The sequence below is a fragment of the Passer domesticus genome, chromosome 13 (assembly GCF_036417665.1).
Source record: "Passer domesticus isolate bPasDom1 chromosome 13, bPasDom1.hap1, whole genome shotgun sequence".
Taxonomy (NCBI): Eukaryota; Metazoa; Chordata; class Aves; order Passeriformes; family Passeridae; genus Passer; species Passer domesticus.
Window position 1 is genome coordinate 6959586 of NC_087486.1, and position 16597 is coordinate 6976182.

General features: G+C 46.6%; 1 protein-coding gene across 5 annotated transcripts; it reads left to right on the forward strand.

The window, feature by feature from the left end:
• The first annotated feature begins 7791 nt into the window (after positions 1–7791).
• On the forward strand, positions 7792–16329 carry LOC135280174 (leukotriene C4 synthase-like). 5 transcript variants are annotated; one of them, XM_064387935.1, is made up of 7 exons: positions 7792–8303; positions 10099–10270; positions 12726–12897; positions 13690–13789; positions 14802–14872; positions 15099–15180; positions 15565–16329. In XM_064387935.1, exons 3-7 carry the CDS (start codon positions 12840–12842, stop codon positions 15689–15691), a joined length of 438 nt encoding a protein of 145 aa, XP_064244005.1. In that variant the 5' UTR covers positions 7792–8303; positions 10099–10270; positions 12726–12839; the 3' UTR covers positions 15692–16329. The 5 variants fall into 5 exon arrangements, with proteins under 5 accessions (XP_064244005.1, XP_064244006.1, XP_064244004.1 ...); XM_064387936.1 differs by lacking the exons at positions 7792–8303; positions 10099–10270 and adding exons at positions 10592–10902; positions 11419–11459; XM_064387934.1 differs by lacking the exons at positions 7792–8303; positions 10099–10270 and adding an exon at positions 10593–10902.
• The last annotated feature ends 268 nt before the right edge of the window (positions 16330–16597 follow it).

A 16597-nucleotide genomic window follows, 5' to 3' on the forward strand; every position in this document is an offset into this window, starting at 1 on the left:
CAGGCAGGGAAACAGTCACAAACAGGCAGCACAGGAGATATCAAATGCTTAAAGAAGAACCTAAAAACACTATGGAAAATACTTTAAAGAGTAACAAATTTAGCAAGTGCCCTCCTCAATCTAGGCAAACACATTTTTCCACCAAATATCTTTCAAGCCTTTATTTTGAAACAGGTTATTAACTGCAACATGACTGCAGGACAGCATAATACTCCTGCTGAAATCACAGAAGCACCAGGAAGTCAAATATACACACACATACACGCACACGTGATTCCCCTTTCTCTCCCACCCTTTCCCAAAAAAGAAAACATTCCTTCCTTTTACAACCTGCTGAATCATGGCACAGGCAGGCAGCCCTGGAGCTGGCTCCTGCCTGTGCTGCTTTGTCATCAAGGAGAATAGAGCACTGTAAGTTTAAAAAAAAAATCTGCTAAAAGCATATCCTATGCAGGGATTTTTGAGATGTTTGAACTTAGATAAAAGAAATACAGAGAGAGATAATCCAGAAGGAAAGCAAAAGGGATGAGTAAAGTAAGCAGAAGAAACACGCACAGAGATTTAACTGCTTTGGCAGCTGTGAAGGTGTATTTTTAGACTCTAGAGTGCCAGGGCAGAGAAGATGAAAGAAGGAGAATGGCAGATACCACATGGCAAACATGACATTGTCAAGGAAAAACATTTTGGTGTGTTCAGGCTTCATTGCACCAGATTTGCTTTGTCCCACTGACAAACACTCAGGAAGTGTGTTGCTCTCTGGCTTTGGCAGTACAGTTGGAAAGGCAGAAATCAGGCAGTGTGGTGAGACTGGCAGAGCCTCAATATGCACACCTCAGAGGTGAGAGGCAACAGTCAGTTTATTAGTGCACTAGAACTTTAAGTAATTCCATTTTGGGGAGCTTTCTTGTCCTGAGTGTTATCAGACAGAAACCTCAGGTGCTTTCCACTGGTATTTTCATAATTCCCTCTACCTTGATCTCCAAAGTGTTCCTCCTTCCTTAATCCCTTCAGGGCATTGCCGCATTGCTAGAGTTCTCCTTGCATTTCAAGCACTAGTAGTACATCTTTTCAAACTCATCTCCTCTGGAAAACTGGCAAGAAGTGAGTGGAAAATCCAGCAGGTCAGCGTGACAGGAGGGACACCACACTGGCAGAGAGCAGGCAGCCAAGGCAGACAACCAGCGAGAGAACACTGACTTTTGCTCTTTCAAACTTTGAACTGCAGGAGGGAAGGCAAGCTCACATCACTGTACAGAGCAATGTCCATGTACCCTGGAATGCTTTCCACAGAAAACACATTTTGTTACAAAGACACGTCTGGAGACAATGCTTGAGAGAAGGATGGGAAAAGATGCATGAACATTATCACAACGGGAGGGAGGATAATCATCTTAAAGGGAAATAATGAAGTCTTGCCATTTTCAGAGCTGATAAACATGAATGTAAAAAGTGTTATAAATTAATTGTAATAAGATGAAGCAGATAAATGGAAGAAAAAATCAACAGAGAAGTAGTAAGTGAGCACTGATATATGGATGGAAAGAGATGGGCAGACACAGTAGTGAGGTGGAAGAAGACAATCTATCCTGATACCATTTGCACAAGCTGGGAAGTGTCCCTGAGAACAGGAACTTTACAGAAAACTTCTGGGACCCAGAAATTCAGAGTCACCCAAGACAAGACAGTAGGTGCAAGTTTACTCTGGATATAAAGTAGGGAAATCCTGATGGTTGTACACACATTTCCTGGCTCTCATAAGCATTGCACCAGTTTTCTGGGCACCATTTGGCTTTTACTGTGTCCATTTCTGCCAGTTCTTTCATGGACCTGCTGTAGGTTTGCTGGAGAGTGGCCCTCATACATCCCCAGAATTGTGTCCTCCCTGAGGATCTCACACGAGGCATTTGTATCCAAGCATGGTTGCAACACATGGACAGGAGTTATTCCCTCACTAGGGAAATGCAGGTTACCCTTTGGATTTAAACACAGCTCAAGGCTTGCCAGCAACAGCAAGAGGCTGCCAGCACCTTGGTGTCCTGAGGGCATCAGCAATGCCCAAAACCTTTTGCAAAGAAGAAAATGCTCAATCCCCCCAGCTCTCTGAGAGCCAGGGCACAGAAAGGGGCTGAGTGTGATTAGCAGCAAGGCCAAAAGAGAGACATTGTGCTAGAACAGAGTCTTTTCACTTTAGCTCACGTTTCAGATTCCTAGGTCAGAGACTGACTGACAATAGCTGCTCTCCCCCAGCTGCTCGTGGCTCAGTGATAATTCCTCAGTGATAACCTCCTGAGTCGGTACCACCCTGCATGGTACTGCTGGGGGCTGTCTGGCTCAGGGCTTGTGCTTTGTGTGCTTGGAAGCAGTTGTTTGTATTAAGGAACAAAAACAAACCAAATAAAAAACAAACAGAACTAAGAAACCACCCCCCCGAAAAAAAACCACCAAAAACCCCCCACAAACCCATAACAAACACCATTCTCCCCAAACAAACAAAAATCAATAATTTTTCATAGGTCAAGTTTCTGAATGTCTTAAGTTTTGACAGATTCATTGAATGTGATTAATGGCAACAGAAATTCCATTAAAACATAGAATATCCCAGGGAGAAAGGAAAGAGGTAAATGGGTTTTTTATTTAGGGGAAATGGAAGGAAGGAAGGAAGGAAGGAAGGAAGGAAGGAAGGAAGGAAGGAAGGAAGGAAGGAAGGAAGGAAGGAAGGAAGGAAGGAAGGAAGGAAGGAAGGAAGGAAGGAAGGAAGGAAGGAAGGAAGGAAGGAAGGAAGGAAGGAAGGAAGGAAGGAAGGAAGGAAGGAAGGAAGGAAGGAAGGAAGGAAGGAAGGAAGGAAGGAAGGAAGGAAGGAAGGAAGGAAGGAAGGAAGGAAGGAAGGAAGGAAGGAAGGAAGGAAGGAAGGAAGGAAGGAAGGAAGGAAGGAAGGAAGGAAGGAAGGAAGGAAGGAAGGAAGGAAGGAAGGAAGGAAGGAAGGAAGGAAGGAAGGAAGGAAGGAAGGAAGGAAGGAAGGAAGGAAGGAAGGAAGGAAGGAAGGAAGGAAGGAAGGAACTTCTCCCATAAGAACATGTGATTGCTCTGGGGTGCAGCAAGGTCCCATGGCCAGGATTGCCCAGGAGCCCTCCACCCACATCCCACTTGCCCTTTGGCTTCAGGGGACAAGAACTCCTCCAGCCCTGCACAAGAAGCCAGGCATCTGGAGCCAGATGCAGCCCTGGGTTAACTGACCTGGCCTCAGGACAGTGCTCCTCCTCAGCTCTCTGCTTCTTCCACCACATCCTCTTGAAAAACAAGCAAAATCATGGCAGAGTTGCTGCATTCCTGACATGCCACGTAAACAGCACAAGGCCACCACCTGGAGCCCCTGGCCCATCCTAATCCCAGTTTACTGAAGTCAATAAACAAGGAATTAGTAGCACTTAACTCAGTAACCTCTCCAGACTGGCCACTCTCCCACTTGCAGTCAGCAGCTGCTGGAGCTGAAGAGGCTGGAAAACAGAAAACATACATTTCAGCCATTTTATGGGTCTTTGTGTCTAAGAAACCCTCACCATTCTCTTATTTTAAGGAAGACAGAAACCCAGATGTGGTCGGTACACCCTGCATGCTGTCTTTGACCCCTATTTTTTATACTTCCCTACTGTTTTCACTCAAATATTGCATGTGGCTTTACACTGAGCCTCTTTCTATTACCAGCGTGCCACCCTCCATGTGGCTTTCTCATGCATGCTCATGTGGCTGTTCTGTGGCTGGTGTTGGGCGCCTGCCCCAGCTGAAAGCAAATCAAGTAAAAGAGACATGATTTGCAGAATTGGCTTTTTGAGGAGCAGCACGGATGTAGACGTGCCTGAATGACTTGAGGAATTGAGCCTCTAACATACTGTGCAACGGCTGATGAAGGCAGGTTGGTGCTGAAATACTCCACTGCCAGAACAGCCCAGATGGGACATACATCCTATTCAGCTGTCCCTGCTATGGAGCATCATCTTCTGGTGGATGGCCCCCATGGAAAACTGAGGCAACCTATTAAATTGCCATTTAGAGTCCTGAAAGAGAGCTCTGTAATGTGCAGGAGGGACTTGCTCCTGAGAAATAACTTCCCCAAGGAAAACCTCTTCCCAGTAACAGCTCCTTCCCCATCATGTATCAGATGTACAGAGGAGCAAGTGCTCACAGGGAGGGTCACGGCACAGCTGCTCTGTGGCCACAGTGGCTGCAAGCCAGCAAGGATTTCACTGCATCCCTAATAACCACTGGCTCATAGGTTGGAGCTGCAGGCAGAGGGACTTTGCACGTTCAGCTCCTTCTTCAAAAACAGCAGCAGTGCCGCAGCTGCTCAAGGGGAGTGGTCCATGCTGGGGCGGGGTCCACGCCTATGCACACCCCAGGAGGGCTTCAGCAGAGGGGAGGGCAAGGCAAGTCTGATGCATATCGATTTTCCAAAGAAAATCGCAAGAAAATTGCTTTCTCTACACTGTAGTCCCTGTGCTTTCCTAAGGACAGCGAAGGGGGCTGGACGAGGGAAGTGTAACAAGGCAGGTTGCAGTCAGCAGAGGGAGAAGCTCCTTCTGCTGTTTCTCCCTGGAGCAGGTCCTGCGAACACCCTCTGTTCCCAGCCGCAGCTCCCCGCTGCCTTCTGGTGGCAAAAATGCGTTGTGGATCTCTCTCCCGGCCCGGGATTCTCCTCCCAAGCTGGCGCCAAGGCACTTGCACAGGGCGTGTGGTTTGGGGCCCCTTCCTGGCCTCGCCTGCCCTCCCGTCCCTGCAGAGCCCTACTGAAGTTCCGCCTCTTTTCTGCAGAAAAAGGCTCCATTCTGTGCCAGGAAGGAAGGGGATAAACAAACCCTGTGTTTTCAAGGATCCAACCCTGCCTCCAGAAATGAGACATGTCTCCAATGCTTCTCTCCCACACCGGAGCTCCAAGATCCTGGCAGCCCTTTGTCAACATCCCCAAAAAAATGCAGGCACCTCCGAGGCTCCAGTTGCCCAGGGTTAGCTGGTCAGAAATGGTGTAACAAATTTCCATTCCCGGTTGCTGGGACGAAACCAGCCAGCAGTGAAGGGCTTATAGGATTTGCTGCTGCTTCTGTTTGTGATAGACATCTCCTAGGAAAGGATTCACACCAGCAGGAACAAAGTGTGTGCTGAGGACTTTGTCACTGCCGGGGTGCCCGGCTGCCAAGCTGCGCTGTGCCCAGGGGCAGCAGGGAGTGGCACAGATGTGGCAGCACCATGAAGAGGAGGACCACGGCAAGCCCCTGCTTCCAGCCCACTGCAGGGCTGTGTGTGGTGGAACTGACCTTGGCGGGTCCAACCTGGTGTTCCTCCAGAATTTTCTGTGGGAATATGCTGTGTTTTCTTGCATTGCTGTGGCTGGCAAAACCAAAATAACATTACGGTGAGGTGTGCATTCCCTCCCTTGGTTAAAGAGGAAAATTTACCGTCAATCACTTATTGTCAGTCTGAACTCTTGTCCAAAAAGTGTCTGGAAACAGGCAAAAAGTGTGCACGGTGGAGATGTACTGGAGATTTCTTTTATGGGAGTGTCTGTGTGTTTATTGTATCTCACCCAGGAGGCCCTTGAAGTATAGGGTGAATCTGAAACACAGACTGTGCTGTCCTTATTATCTTTGTAGATTACTGAAAACCCTTTGGGAGGGAAGCCAGGGCTGTCCACAGCAATCACGCAGAGAACCCTGCAGTCCTGGCTGGTATTAAAGCAAGCAGAAGTTGGGGTTGAGAGGCTTCCTTTGCTTCTTGGACAGATAAGGAAATGAAGGTGGTCTAGTCAGTCACAGAAAATGCTTGGCATGAAGGGAAAGGAATGGTTAAGGTTACACAAGTGAAACATGACAACCTTTGCTTTCATTTTTAAGTCAAATAGCTCAGAATTAGATCTTATCACTCAAGACTTGAATTAATCATGGGGCAACTATTTTAACTGAAAGAAATAGATCAAATTATAAAGGCAAGCTGCTACTAAGTTCAATGGAAACTCAAAAGAATGAGGAGGAATTAAGAGAGAGATCTGATTAAGATTAATAAAAATATCATCTGCACCTCAGGGAATGTTGGTATTCTCAAACACAAATTCCAAAGTCAAGAATATGGTGCTTTAGTTCTGCATCAGGACACTGGGCTGGGTAAGAGCTTGAATTCTTTCAGAGTGGGCTAAATCCGCCAAGATGAAGAGGCTGGGCTGAGCTGCCCCCTCATTTGACTTTGTAGAAACTGTGGGTTATAAGCATCAGGTGCATATCAAATAAGCTCACTATTTTGATTTTACATTTCCAGTTAATTTCTTTCATTGATTCTAAATGTTTCCCCCGTTAGACTCTCCTTTTTGCAAGTGCATATATGTGGAACAGGAATTAATCACTGACTTACTTTGTAGAAGCTCAAAATTCTCTTCATTATTTTGGGTTATTTTAATCTAAGACTTTGTCTTGGGAATGGGTACATTTTTAATCTGTCCATCAACTCAGTGACAAGGGCCTTTCCTTTTGTTCTGCTGGACAAGCCCCATCCAAGGTAAAAGTGGTCTGAGCTGTGAGCTTCCTGCAGTCCTAGACAGACTTTTGTTAGAGGATGTGTTCTGATTCCTTTTTACCAGGCAGCAAAACCACTCAGAGATCCTTCTCCCTTTATGAATATACAGATGTAAATCAAGCAAACTCAAAAATCCCCAAATTAAATTTGACATTACATTTGTTTCTAATTGTTTAGTAATTTTTTAAACTGATTACAAGCTAGGGTCTGCTTTCAAGCTCTTCATATATATGTTGTATATATATATGACAAAAATCTATATGTAATAAAAATATACATAATACAAAATCTACCTGTATGAGTCTGGTTAAGAAACCCTGTATTAAGGATGAAGAAGATCACTGCTATGAAGAATGATAAATTCTGAAATTGTTGATAATTTGAGGACTTTGGGAGTGATTTTAACAAATTTTCACTGGAGTAAAAGAAGTGTTCTGCAGGTAGTAGCTGACTGTGTTAATCTATTGTAAATATTGAACCTCTGGAAATTATAGGTGGAGATTTTTCTGTTTGCTTTAGTAATAACTTAAACACTGCTCCCTGATAAGTGCTGTACCAACAGACTGGATTCATTTTGAATCTCTGCAAGTGCTGAACAAAAGCACTAAATTTTGATGTAAAACAGCGAATACCAGCACAGGCCAGGCTCCTGTATGCGATGCTGAATCTGCTTTTCCTCCCCAGGCCCTGGATAAAGGCTGCTCCAATCCTGCAGCCTGGGAGGCAGGGCATGGATGCAGCCCTGCAGGCTGAAGCTGGCATAGTCAGGAGGCATCAAGCACTGACTTGGCACTGAGAATTCTCCTAACAGGAGTGGCCACCACCAGGACACGTCAAGTTAGGCAGCATCCCAGTCCTGTGCAGTATGGAGCACATAGGTTGTTGTGTCAGAAAGGCCACAAGAAATGATGGCCAGTAACCAAAAACCTGTCTGCTCCCACACTCACATCTTGCTCCCATGATCTGTAGTTGCTGCTGTGTCCCTGGTCTTGTGCCAGCAGGAGACGTGGAGGCTGGCTCTGTTTAATTTCTGCTTTGGAGATGGGAGAAGAAACAGAGCCTGTTTGTGTTCCTCTGTGCTCAGTGCTGCGTGCCCCAGGCAGCCTCTTCACTCTGCTTCCAGTGCACTTGCAGCCTCCCAGCTGCAGCAGGGTGTGTGCGCCCCTCACTGGGGGTGTCCCCCCTCCTACCTGGGCTCCATTCCCTGCCCAGCACATCACTTGGAGCATCTTCTGGAGACATGAGGGTGAATGGCTTCAAAGAACAGTCCAAATGATGATCTGCTCTCATTCACAGAATTTGCCTTTGATTCATTTTCAAGATATATTTCAAAACTTTTTGACGCTGCTGACATCAGTAGAGCTCTACAGAAACATTTGTCAGTTTCCTGCTCCCGGTGCCTTCTGCTCTTGCACAAGTTTGTCCACGGGCCTCTGTGATCACTGGACACTCTGTGGTCTCACGCCCTGTCTTTGTCTGGCTGGGCTATGCCCGTGGTACAGACAGGGTGACAGAGGGCAGGACACTCAGCAGGACTCAGGCTGGGGCACAGTCCTGCAGCACTAAGCAAGGAGGGAAGAGCAGTGAGGACCTATGGCAGATCTCCCCCCAGACCATCTCCTTTCCTTCAGCCCTGTGTGGGACAGAACTTTGATGTGAAAAGTCAGCATAAGGCAGAGGGACCAGTGCTTTCCTGATTGCCCATCGCTGAATATATGACTTTGCACAGCAGCACCTCCCCACTTCAGGTGAGTTCCCTGACTTTCCCTGTTTCTTACAAGCCAGGGGTCTCTTCTTTGCAGGAGACCTATTAGGAATTTCAGCCTTTGCCCTGGAAAATGTCTCCTTAGAGCAGTCCTCACTCTGCCCCTCTCCAATGCCTTGCCTAGCTTTATCTCATAACCAGCTGGGTCCAGCCAGCATCTGGGTGTGCTGGTCTAAACAAGACAGAAATGCTGAGCAGCTCTATTTCTTCACCCCTCTAATTTAGGAAAAGCAAAGCTGCACTTCATGACCACTCTTCAGTCTTTGATGTATTCTGATGTACCCTGTATACTTGCAATTTTTCCCCACATCATTATAGGATAATACTAAGTATATGTTAACATAAGAGCTTCCAAAGATGTTTGAAAGGCTTGTTTGTCCCTCTGCAAAGGGAAATGGTCCCCTCCCTGACATATGCACTTATCGCTCCAGAGATTTATTCTTCAAGCCAGCCACTTTCTGGCATTGTTCCTTTTTGCTCATTAGCTATTCCTGACTTTCTGTTGAACAGGAGGTAGGAAAATTGGCAAAACACATGGAAAAGGCCTTCCTTGTGTGACAATAACACAAGACAAGGCAGGGCAAGAGAGACATTTAATGAATATTTTTAACAGATGTTGATCATAAATGAAGGGGTATAATTCATTTGCATGTACCAGTGCCTTCGGATGATGAATTAAGTGGAGAGTTTTGGCATTGCTTTTATACTGATGTGCCCTCCAGTCAGACTTAATGTGCATATGGATAAAGCTCACTAAACTCCATTAGAAGAAAGCTTTAAAAAAAATTCTCCAAACGATCCCTAAACAAATTAGTATATATATTCATTTATGTGGTTTTCCAAAGACTCAGCTTTCCATCTTGCTTTCTAGAAAATGACTTTTTATGTTTTCCCTTTTGATCTCTAAAGTGTAGCCCTTCACCTTTACTGAGATGAGAAGTGCTGTCAATAGGTGCTTGCCTGTGGTCCTGCTCCATGCAGAAGCATTCAAGCAGCCCAGAGATTGGTTTGACCCCTAGAAATTTTGCTGTAACTAAATATTTGTGAACATTTATATGACTCTTTGATCTGCCATAGATATAAAAATGTCAGGAATATGATCTGAAATCGGTCTGGATGAACAGGCTAAGGCGCATCTCCAATATACACTGAGTTTGTACTCAAGAGGTGAGTTGTATAATGCCAATCTGGATGTTGCTGGCAAAACCAACCACCTGCTCTTTTACTTTGTGAAAGGAGGACCCTCTGGATATATGCTCATTTTAGAAAGACATGGTAATTCTTGTCATGCAAAGTTCTTATAGTTTTTTCAAAATGCAGAACCCAGAACACATTTCAATGTGATCAGGAGATCTGATCCAGCTTATGACTTGCTCTGAGTCCTGTTGAGAATCACAGAGCACAAATTGTCTGCAGCTGTCCCCACTTCCTGGGAACACGTGGCCAGCTTTGCCTTCCTAAAGGGTAAAAGAATCAATTCTTCTTTCTCTTGCCATATTTTTAGCATGTCCTTCCTTACACAGATGGAAAATCCAAGAATTCCAGAAAAATTTCAACACTTGTAGGTCTGAGTTTAAGAGAAGCCTCCATGGGAATGGGAGGTCAGGAGGACATATCACCAGCCCCACCACCCCACCCTGAGGAGTTATATTTAAAGAGACTGAGTTGCTCGGGGCTGAGCTCTCTTTCTCTCGAACTAGAAAAATTCTTTCTTCTCTGTGAGAAAAAATTCTTTTCATGACCCCTCCTCTCTTTTTTTCTTTGTGGTTGTTACAAAGACAGTAACTGTTCTCACAAGCAGTCCCACAGTCATGGGTTTGGATGTACATAGTGGCTGCAAAAGGATCCAGAAGGAAAGGAAGCACAAGTACGACCTTCATTAGAAACTATTTCTATATTTGTGCAATAGGATTGGAAGAAGGAGGCACCTCCACGTTTCACAGCTGAAGGGTGAGTTGCTCATCTGCAAAATGTTCTCCCTTCCACTGGCAGAAAGCTCTTGAGCCGTTGCTCGTTCCTGAAATACATTTCCAGGGAATGTTACTGCGTGGAACGGTGCTGGACTCAGCACTGCTGGCTTCTCCTTTCCCTGCTGGTCCAGGCAAGTAATGGGTGCTGTAAGCCCCCATGGATGCTTAAAAACTCCTCCAAGGCATTGTGTTGATAATTTTTCTTCCCAAGATTATTATTTTTAATTTTTAAATTAAATGGGATTATTTTTAATCCCATAATTATTTTTCATTTTTAATTGGTGCTGCAGTCCAGCTAAGAGTGTATCCCTACAGTGAAAAATAGGAAGCAGAAAGGATTATTGGCTGCAGGAAGAGGTGGCAGAAGCAACCATGGGCACAGAGAAATGCCTGCAGTGCTGACTCAGTGGGAGGTGTGAGGACTTTGGTCTGTGCCCTCTGACGTGGGGCCACATTCACACAGCAAACCCTGGAGTGCAGAGCCAGGGAGTGGGAGAGGGGTTCAGCATTTCAGTAGCTCCTGCTCAGAAATCCACCCTGAGGTGCAGCTGGGACTGCAGGACTTGTCTTTGCCTAGAAGGGAACTTGTCTGTGTCAGCCTTGGAGGATGAGGTATTGCAACATGCTGCAGTCCATGCGTGCAGAGGCTGCCCACCCATGACAAGTCTGTCACCCAGGGGCATTTGGTGCTGGGACCGGGGTACTTGTGCCTGTTCCTTGTAAGCTTGGAGGGAGAATGGAAAATAAAGTGACTTCTGATGTGAAAAACAGGGACAAAAAAGGTTGTGCTCTTCAGGAGTTTAAAAAGCAGCTTGAAAAACTATGTTTATGGAGCAGGGAAGAGGAGGGGGGAGACATCTGTGCTTGTTTATTCATTCATGTTTCTATTAGCCTTTATTATATTTAGACCATGCTAGATGATGACAGAAAATGATGCTAGAAGTGTTTTATGTTTACTGGTGATCTGGAGAGCAGGAATGCTCTGTGGCAGCCTGTGCAGCTCCTCCTGGCCCAGATTCCATGCACACATTTGACACTGTTGATACAGCTCACAGTGCACTGTCATCTGATGGGGGTGTAAGCTCAAATCTTTTCTGCTCAGTTGTTTTCTTTATTTTCTTTCACTAGCAGGCTGTTATCAGACAGGAGCAAAGGGAAATCAAACATCAGTAAGCACTGCAAGACCTCTGCCCTTCTTGAGCTGACACAGGGGAGTCCTTAATTTCTTTGACAACTAAATAGACACAATGTTCCTCATATTTCTAAACAGTCACTGCAATGAAAAGCTTCAATTCTGAAATAAAGGAATTAATCTTAGAGCTGGTGTTTGAAAAACAATGGGGTGTGTATTTGATTTGGAAAAACACCAAGCTGGGACATAGTTATTGCTATTTTGGGTGCCTTTATGGCTTATAGAGAGGCAGAAAACCAGAACCAGCATATTACTTCTTAGACCTATCAAAGACATCAGGTGTACAATGTAATTTCTGTAAACTGCTTTAATATAACTTTCTATAACAGTGGTGTTCAACGATCACTTTGTCTTAACCTGCTTTGCTTTTTCCCTGGTCTGATGGGAAAATTCATTGAATGAAGAGAGAGGAAGGAAACAAAGCTGATGGTCCCAGCAGCTTCTGTGTGTGCCAGCTGTTGTGCTGTTACATGGGACCTAGACAAATGGGTCTGTTCTGACACATGAAAATATAATTTTCTTTTTGCTATGTCCTGATGAATTCTGCAGGATTTTCCTCACAAAGAACTTACTCTGTCGTTTATGGTGAGAATTGACTGGGCTGAGGATTGATCAGAAGCCTTAAATGCACATCTCCCAGCCTTTCTGGGGTGAGGGCTGGCTCTGAAACCCCCTTGGCGTCTGACAGTCATTCTGCAGGGCCCATCCCCAGATAAAATATTAGTGTGCAGGACAGCTCTAGAGACCTTTTATACTTTATCACATCCTCTCTTACCCTCTCAGAGTGTTTTTCACGCAGGGTCTCAGCGCCGTGGCCATAAGTCACTCTATGTGCCCAGGACATGCTATCCAGAGTCTATGTAGGATTATGTACACAGGGATATGTTCCTTGGAATGCTGCCTGTGCTCTGGTGTGACACAACAGCCCAAGCAGAGCGTTGGTTTCTCCTGCAACATTAGCAAAGGGGATGTGCCCTGGCCTGAAGCAGATGCCCTGGGGGGAGTGGATTAGTGGGCTATTGACTTTTGTCCATCCATTCAGCTCCAGTTCCCTTATCTCTCACATTTGTGACTCTACTGGCTTTTCCACTTCCTCTTAACTCTGTTCCTGAAAAGGGTGGGTGGGAACGGAAATACTCCATTAAACCTGGCTCCACTGATTTCCATGTCCACAGTATGATAACGCACCAGGCTGCTCATGGCTCTTGGTACCACGGACTAAACCTTTGCTTTGTTCAATTAGAACCAACCTAGGCTGCCAGATACCATCGCAAACTGCCACATTAGCAAGGACTGAACCTGGCCAGAGGAACTTCTGACCAAGAAATAAGACTTTCTAGGTTCTGGACAAGTCAGTATGTTGGATCAGATTCATTGGCTGGCTGCCGTGACAGTCCTGGGAGTCCTGGAGCAAGGTAGGGACCATTGGATGTGTGTGCTCAAGTACTGGCTGGATCAATCTACTGTAACTCCACTGATTTTCTTTTGCTTTCATATTCAATGTCTCCTGCTGCACTGGCACTTCACAGCTTTTCAGACAGGGAGCTGATATCTTGCTTGGGTTCTGGAGAGCATTCAACCAAACAAGTGCATGAGAAGCCCCTTCTCTGAACTGACCTACCCCCTCCTTTCAGATTTTTTTGGGTAGATCTTTCCCTCTGCAAACATGTAGAATTTCCCTCTTTGGGTTTACAGCAGCTCCCGAAGTGCATGCAGATGTGTGGCATACAAAGAGCTCTGCTGTGAAAAGGTGGAAGTATGGGCTGTGGTGGGCCACATGGAACATCTCCTAGCCACAGGTCCACATTGCATGCCAATTTAATTCTGTATCTGGTTGGCTTATCTGTGGCATCAGCTCCAACCCTACACAGATACCAGAATTTAGAAGAGGAAAAAATTAAAAGAACGAAAAAGCCTTGAAATTGTCAGTAATAAAGTGCATCTGAAGTAACAGATTTTACCAACTGCTGATTATACAAGAAAGCAGATAACACTGGTAGTACATTACTTGCTTCACTATAGCTCTGGGTCATTCCTTTTCCTTTTCTAAAAGGTACCTGGGATTTTATTCTAACTTTCTCTGCTGTGTGGGGGTGTGGGCTTAGGAGGACACTGCAGATCTTTTTCCACAGCCTCTGGCCAGCTCCTGGCTCCACCATGCCCAGCCACAGGACTGACCACTGCTACTTTTCTCTCTTTTGCTGCAGCCTACTTCTTCCTCCAGGTGATCTATGCTAGGAGGTTGTTTGGCATTTCACCTCCAAAGATCTCAGGCCCTCCTGAATTTGAAAGGATCTTTCGAGCACAGTAAGGAACTCCTCTTACTCGACGTTTGTCAGATCTCATGTACCGGCACTGCCTTTCCCCTGCGTTGCTCTTGTTTCCTGGAACTGTAATTAAGCAACTACTTCCCTCGAGGTTAATCAATGGGTTGAAGAGTCAGCATCAGGACTGGGTTGGCTCTTGAATCCTAAACCAGACATTGCTGATAGAAACAGCAGAGAAAAACACAGAGAAAACTCTGCTGTACAGTGAAGGGCTCTTAAAGACATAACCCTTGGTGCCTAAGACTTAGACTGGTTTTATCCAAGTGGTGCCAAACCTCAGGCAGCTCCAGCCCTGCTCTGAATCTCCCTCACTGGGAAGGACAAGTTCCCAGAGAGAGCTCAGCTGGTGCTGGGATGAGGATAACCCAGCATCTCTGCTGTGACTTCTGTGCTAGGGCTGCAGTGGGGAGGGAGGAGCTTTCATATTGTTGTAGCTGACCAGTGGAAAAAAAGCAACTGAGTAGCTTGAGCTGGATCCCCTCAGCCATCCCCTTCTTGCTCCTTCACTAGCCTAGTCTCAGCTTCATCCAGCATCTTTTGATGCTACTGTGCCTTTGGGAGGACAGGGCATAGCATGCAAACAATCCCAAGAGTTATGTGCTCCCTCCAACTCCTGCAGAAAGCCCAGGCTGCTCTGGCTTTATGTACTCGAGGGACAGACCTTCCCTACAGCTTGGGGCTTTGGGGCATCCACAGCAGGGTTTGAGCTGCAGCACTTGGGAAGCAGCAGTGGGAGTGGTTCATGGAGTCTTTCTGTGCACAGTCTGACCTGGGAATCTTTTACTTAATTTCTTGTTTGCTGGAGACCCTGTTCTTTCCATTGTTTAATTTCTGTGGATAAAGCTGGGACAGCAACTGGAGCCTGGTGGCTTTTTATGACAACATTAGTTCTAAAAAGCAAAAGCCTCCAGTGTCCGGAAACTGCTAGAGGAAGCAGAAGAGGAAGAGCTTCCTTCCTTTCCCTAGTTTATGACGCTTCTCTTTCCTGGCAGGGTGAACTCCTCTGAGTATTTTCCCATCTTCCTGGCACTTCTGTGGCAGGCTGGACTCTTCTTCCATCAAGGTGAGAATATCCCATTACCTGGTTTGTCACTGGATCTGTTCCCCTGCGTGCTGCCTCAGTCCTCAGGTCCTGCTCAACTTCTGAACAACAAATTAAGCAGTAATTCTGTCTCTGATGGGAGGGTAGCGCCAGACGACACAGTCTCTATTCCTTCACTTTGGGCTGCTCTGAGAAGCAGCTCTGAGAAGGCTTTGGAGATGGTCACTGGGATCTCTCTTAAACACAGGTCTGGCTGCAGCCTTGGGTCTGCTCTATCTCTACGCCCGCTACTGCTACTTCATGGGATACAAGGCATCATCCTCAGAAAGGTAAACTCACTCTCACACACTCTTGCGTGCTCTTACACACAGCTGCACACTCTTGCACACTCACACAGTTACACACATACACACACTCACACACAGCAGCCCTCAGGGAACAACTTTTGGGTGCTCTGGGGCTCCTGCATGACTCAGCCTTGTCTCCTGGGCATAATGTGAACACAGACACGGGGCTGGGGCAGCAACACAGATACTGGGCAAGGCTGGGGCTGCCCCAAGCCCTTTTGGTGTGTGTGTTTGCTCCCTCGAGGTGGAAGCAGGGCATGGGACCCCACTCAGGGGGCAGGGGACAGCCAGGGGGTGGAAAGCAGGGAGGAAGGGGCTGTTCCCAGGCGGGAAGCTCGGTGTCAGCAGCTGCCTCTCTCCCACCAGACTCGCCCCGATATACTTCAGCGCCGGAGTTCTCTGGATTCTCATTGCAGTGTCAGCCCTGGGCATCCTGCATTTCTTCCTCTCTCACTATGTGGGGCTGGACGTCCTCCAGCTTCTCACAGCATGACCCACTCCTCTGTGCTTCACCACTGTCCTCATCTTCGAGTCCTGCTCCCTCCTGCCTGCCTTAACAGACTGGCTGCAACTCAACAGCCCTCAATGAGAAATCCACCCTCGCCCGAGCTTTTAACACCTCCTTCCTCACTGTCCAGCACTGGCAGGAGCTGCTGAGCTGTTTTAGGAGATATTTTTCTCCCATGGCATTGGGTGTGCCAAGTGCTCCACATCTGGCGGCTCCATCGTGTCTGATGTGGAAACACCAACCCCAAACAAGGACAAATAAAAGCAAACTCTTCTCAGTCTGAGTTTCCCAGTGGGTTGCCAAAGGGAAGTGCCATGTGTTCTCCATTATCCAGTGGCTCTGCCCTCAGCCCAGGCACAGAACACAGATTCATGCCAGTTTTCCAAGGCCCACACCTAAGAAAGGCATTTGTCTGGAACCAGATGTGGGCTGAGACATAACAAAAGAGGTGAGGGATAAACTGGAGTAGCCACCAACATGTTGTGCAAAAGTCTGTTGGTGCCCTCATGCTGGTTATCAGCCACTGCTGTAAATCAGGCTGTGCAAAATCATCACCACTGCTGTGTGCCACTTTGAACATGTCCCAGTGACTGCAGGCCCAAATAAAAGGTCACTGAACTTGCTGTGCTGGGTGTCTCTTTGTGAGTCTGCAGCTAGCAGAGAACAGAAACATGAGTGTGTGAGTGCAAGGTGGCTGCCTTTGTTTCCCTGACATGCAATCCAACAAAGCCTGCAGCCCTGTGTGCCATGGGAGGAGAGCTCTGAGGAGGGAGAAGCTGATTTTTGGAGATGTTGAGCTCATGGATTGGGTACTGAGCCACTCAGCACTGAAAAGTGGTTTACCTAGTGCTCAGGTTCCTCCTGCATCAGGAGGGGCTGGATTATTATGCA

Excerpts from the sequence above, each read along its gene's own strand:
- LOC135280174 (XM_064387935.1), top strand. The coding sequence starts at position 12,840 with ATGTTGGATCAGATTCATTGGCTGGCTGCCGTGACAGTCCTGGGAGTC. Across the intron at positions 12,898-13,689 it reads CCTGGGAGTCCTGGAGCAAG|CCTACTTCTTCCTCCAGGTG; the intron begins GTAGGGACCATT and ends CTTTTGCTGCAG. Across the intron at positions 13,790-14,801 it reads GAAAGGATCTTTCGAGCACA|GGTGAACTCCTCTGAGTATT; the intron begins GTAAGGAACTCC and ends CTTTCCTGGCAG.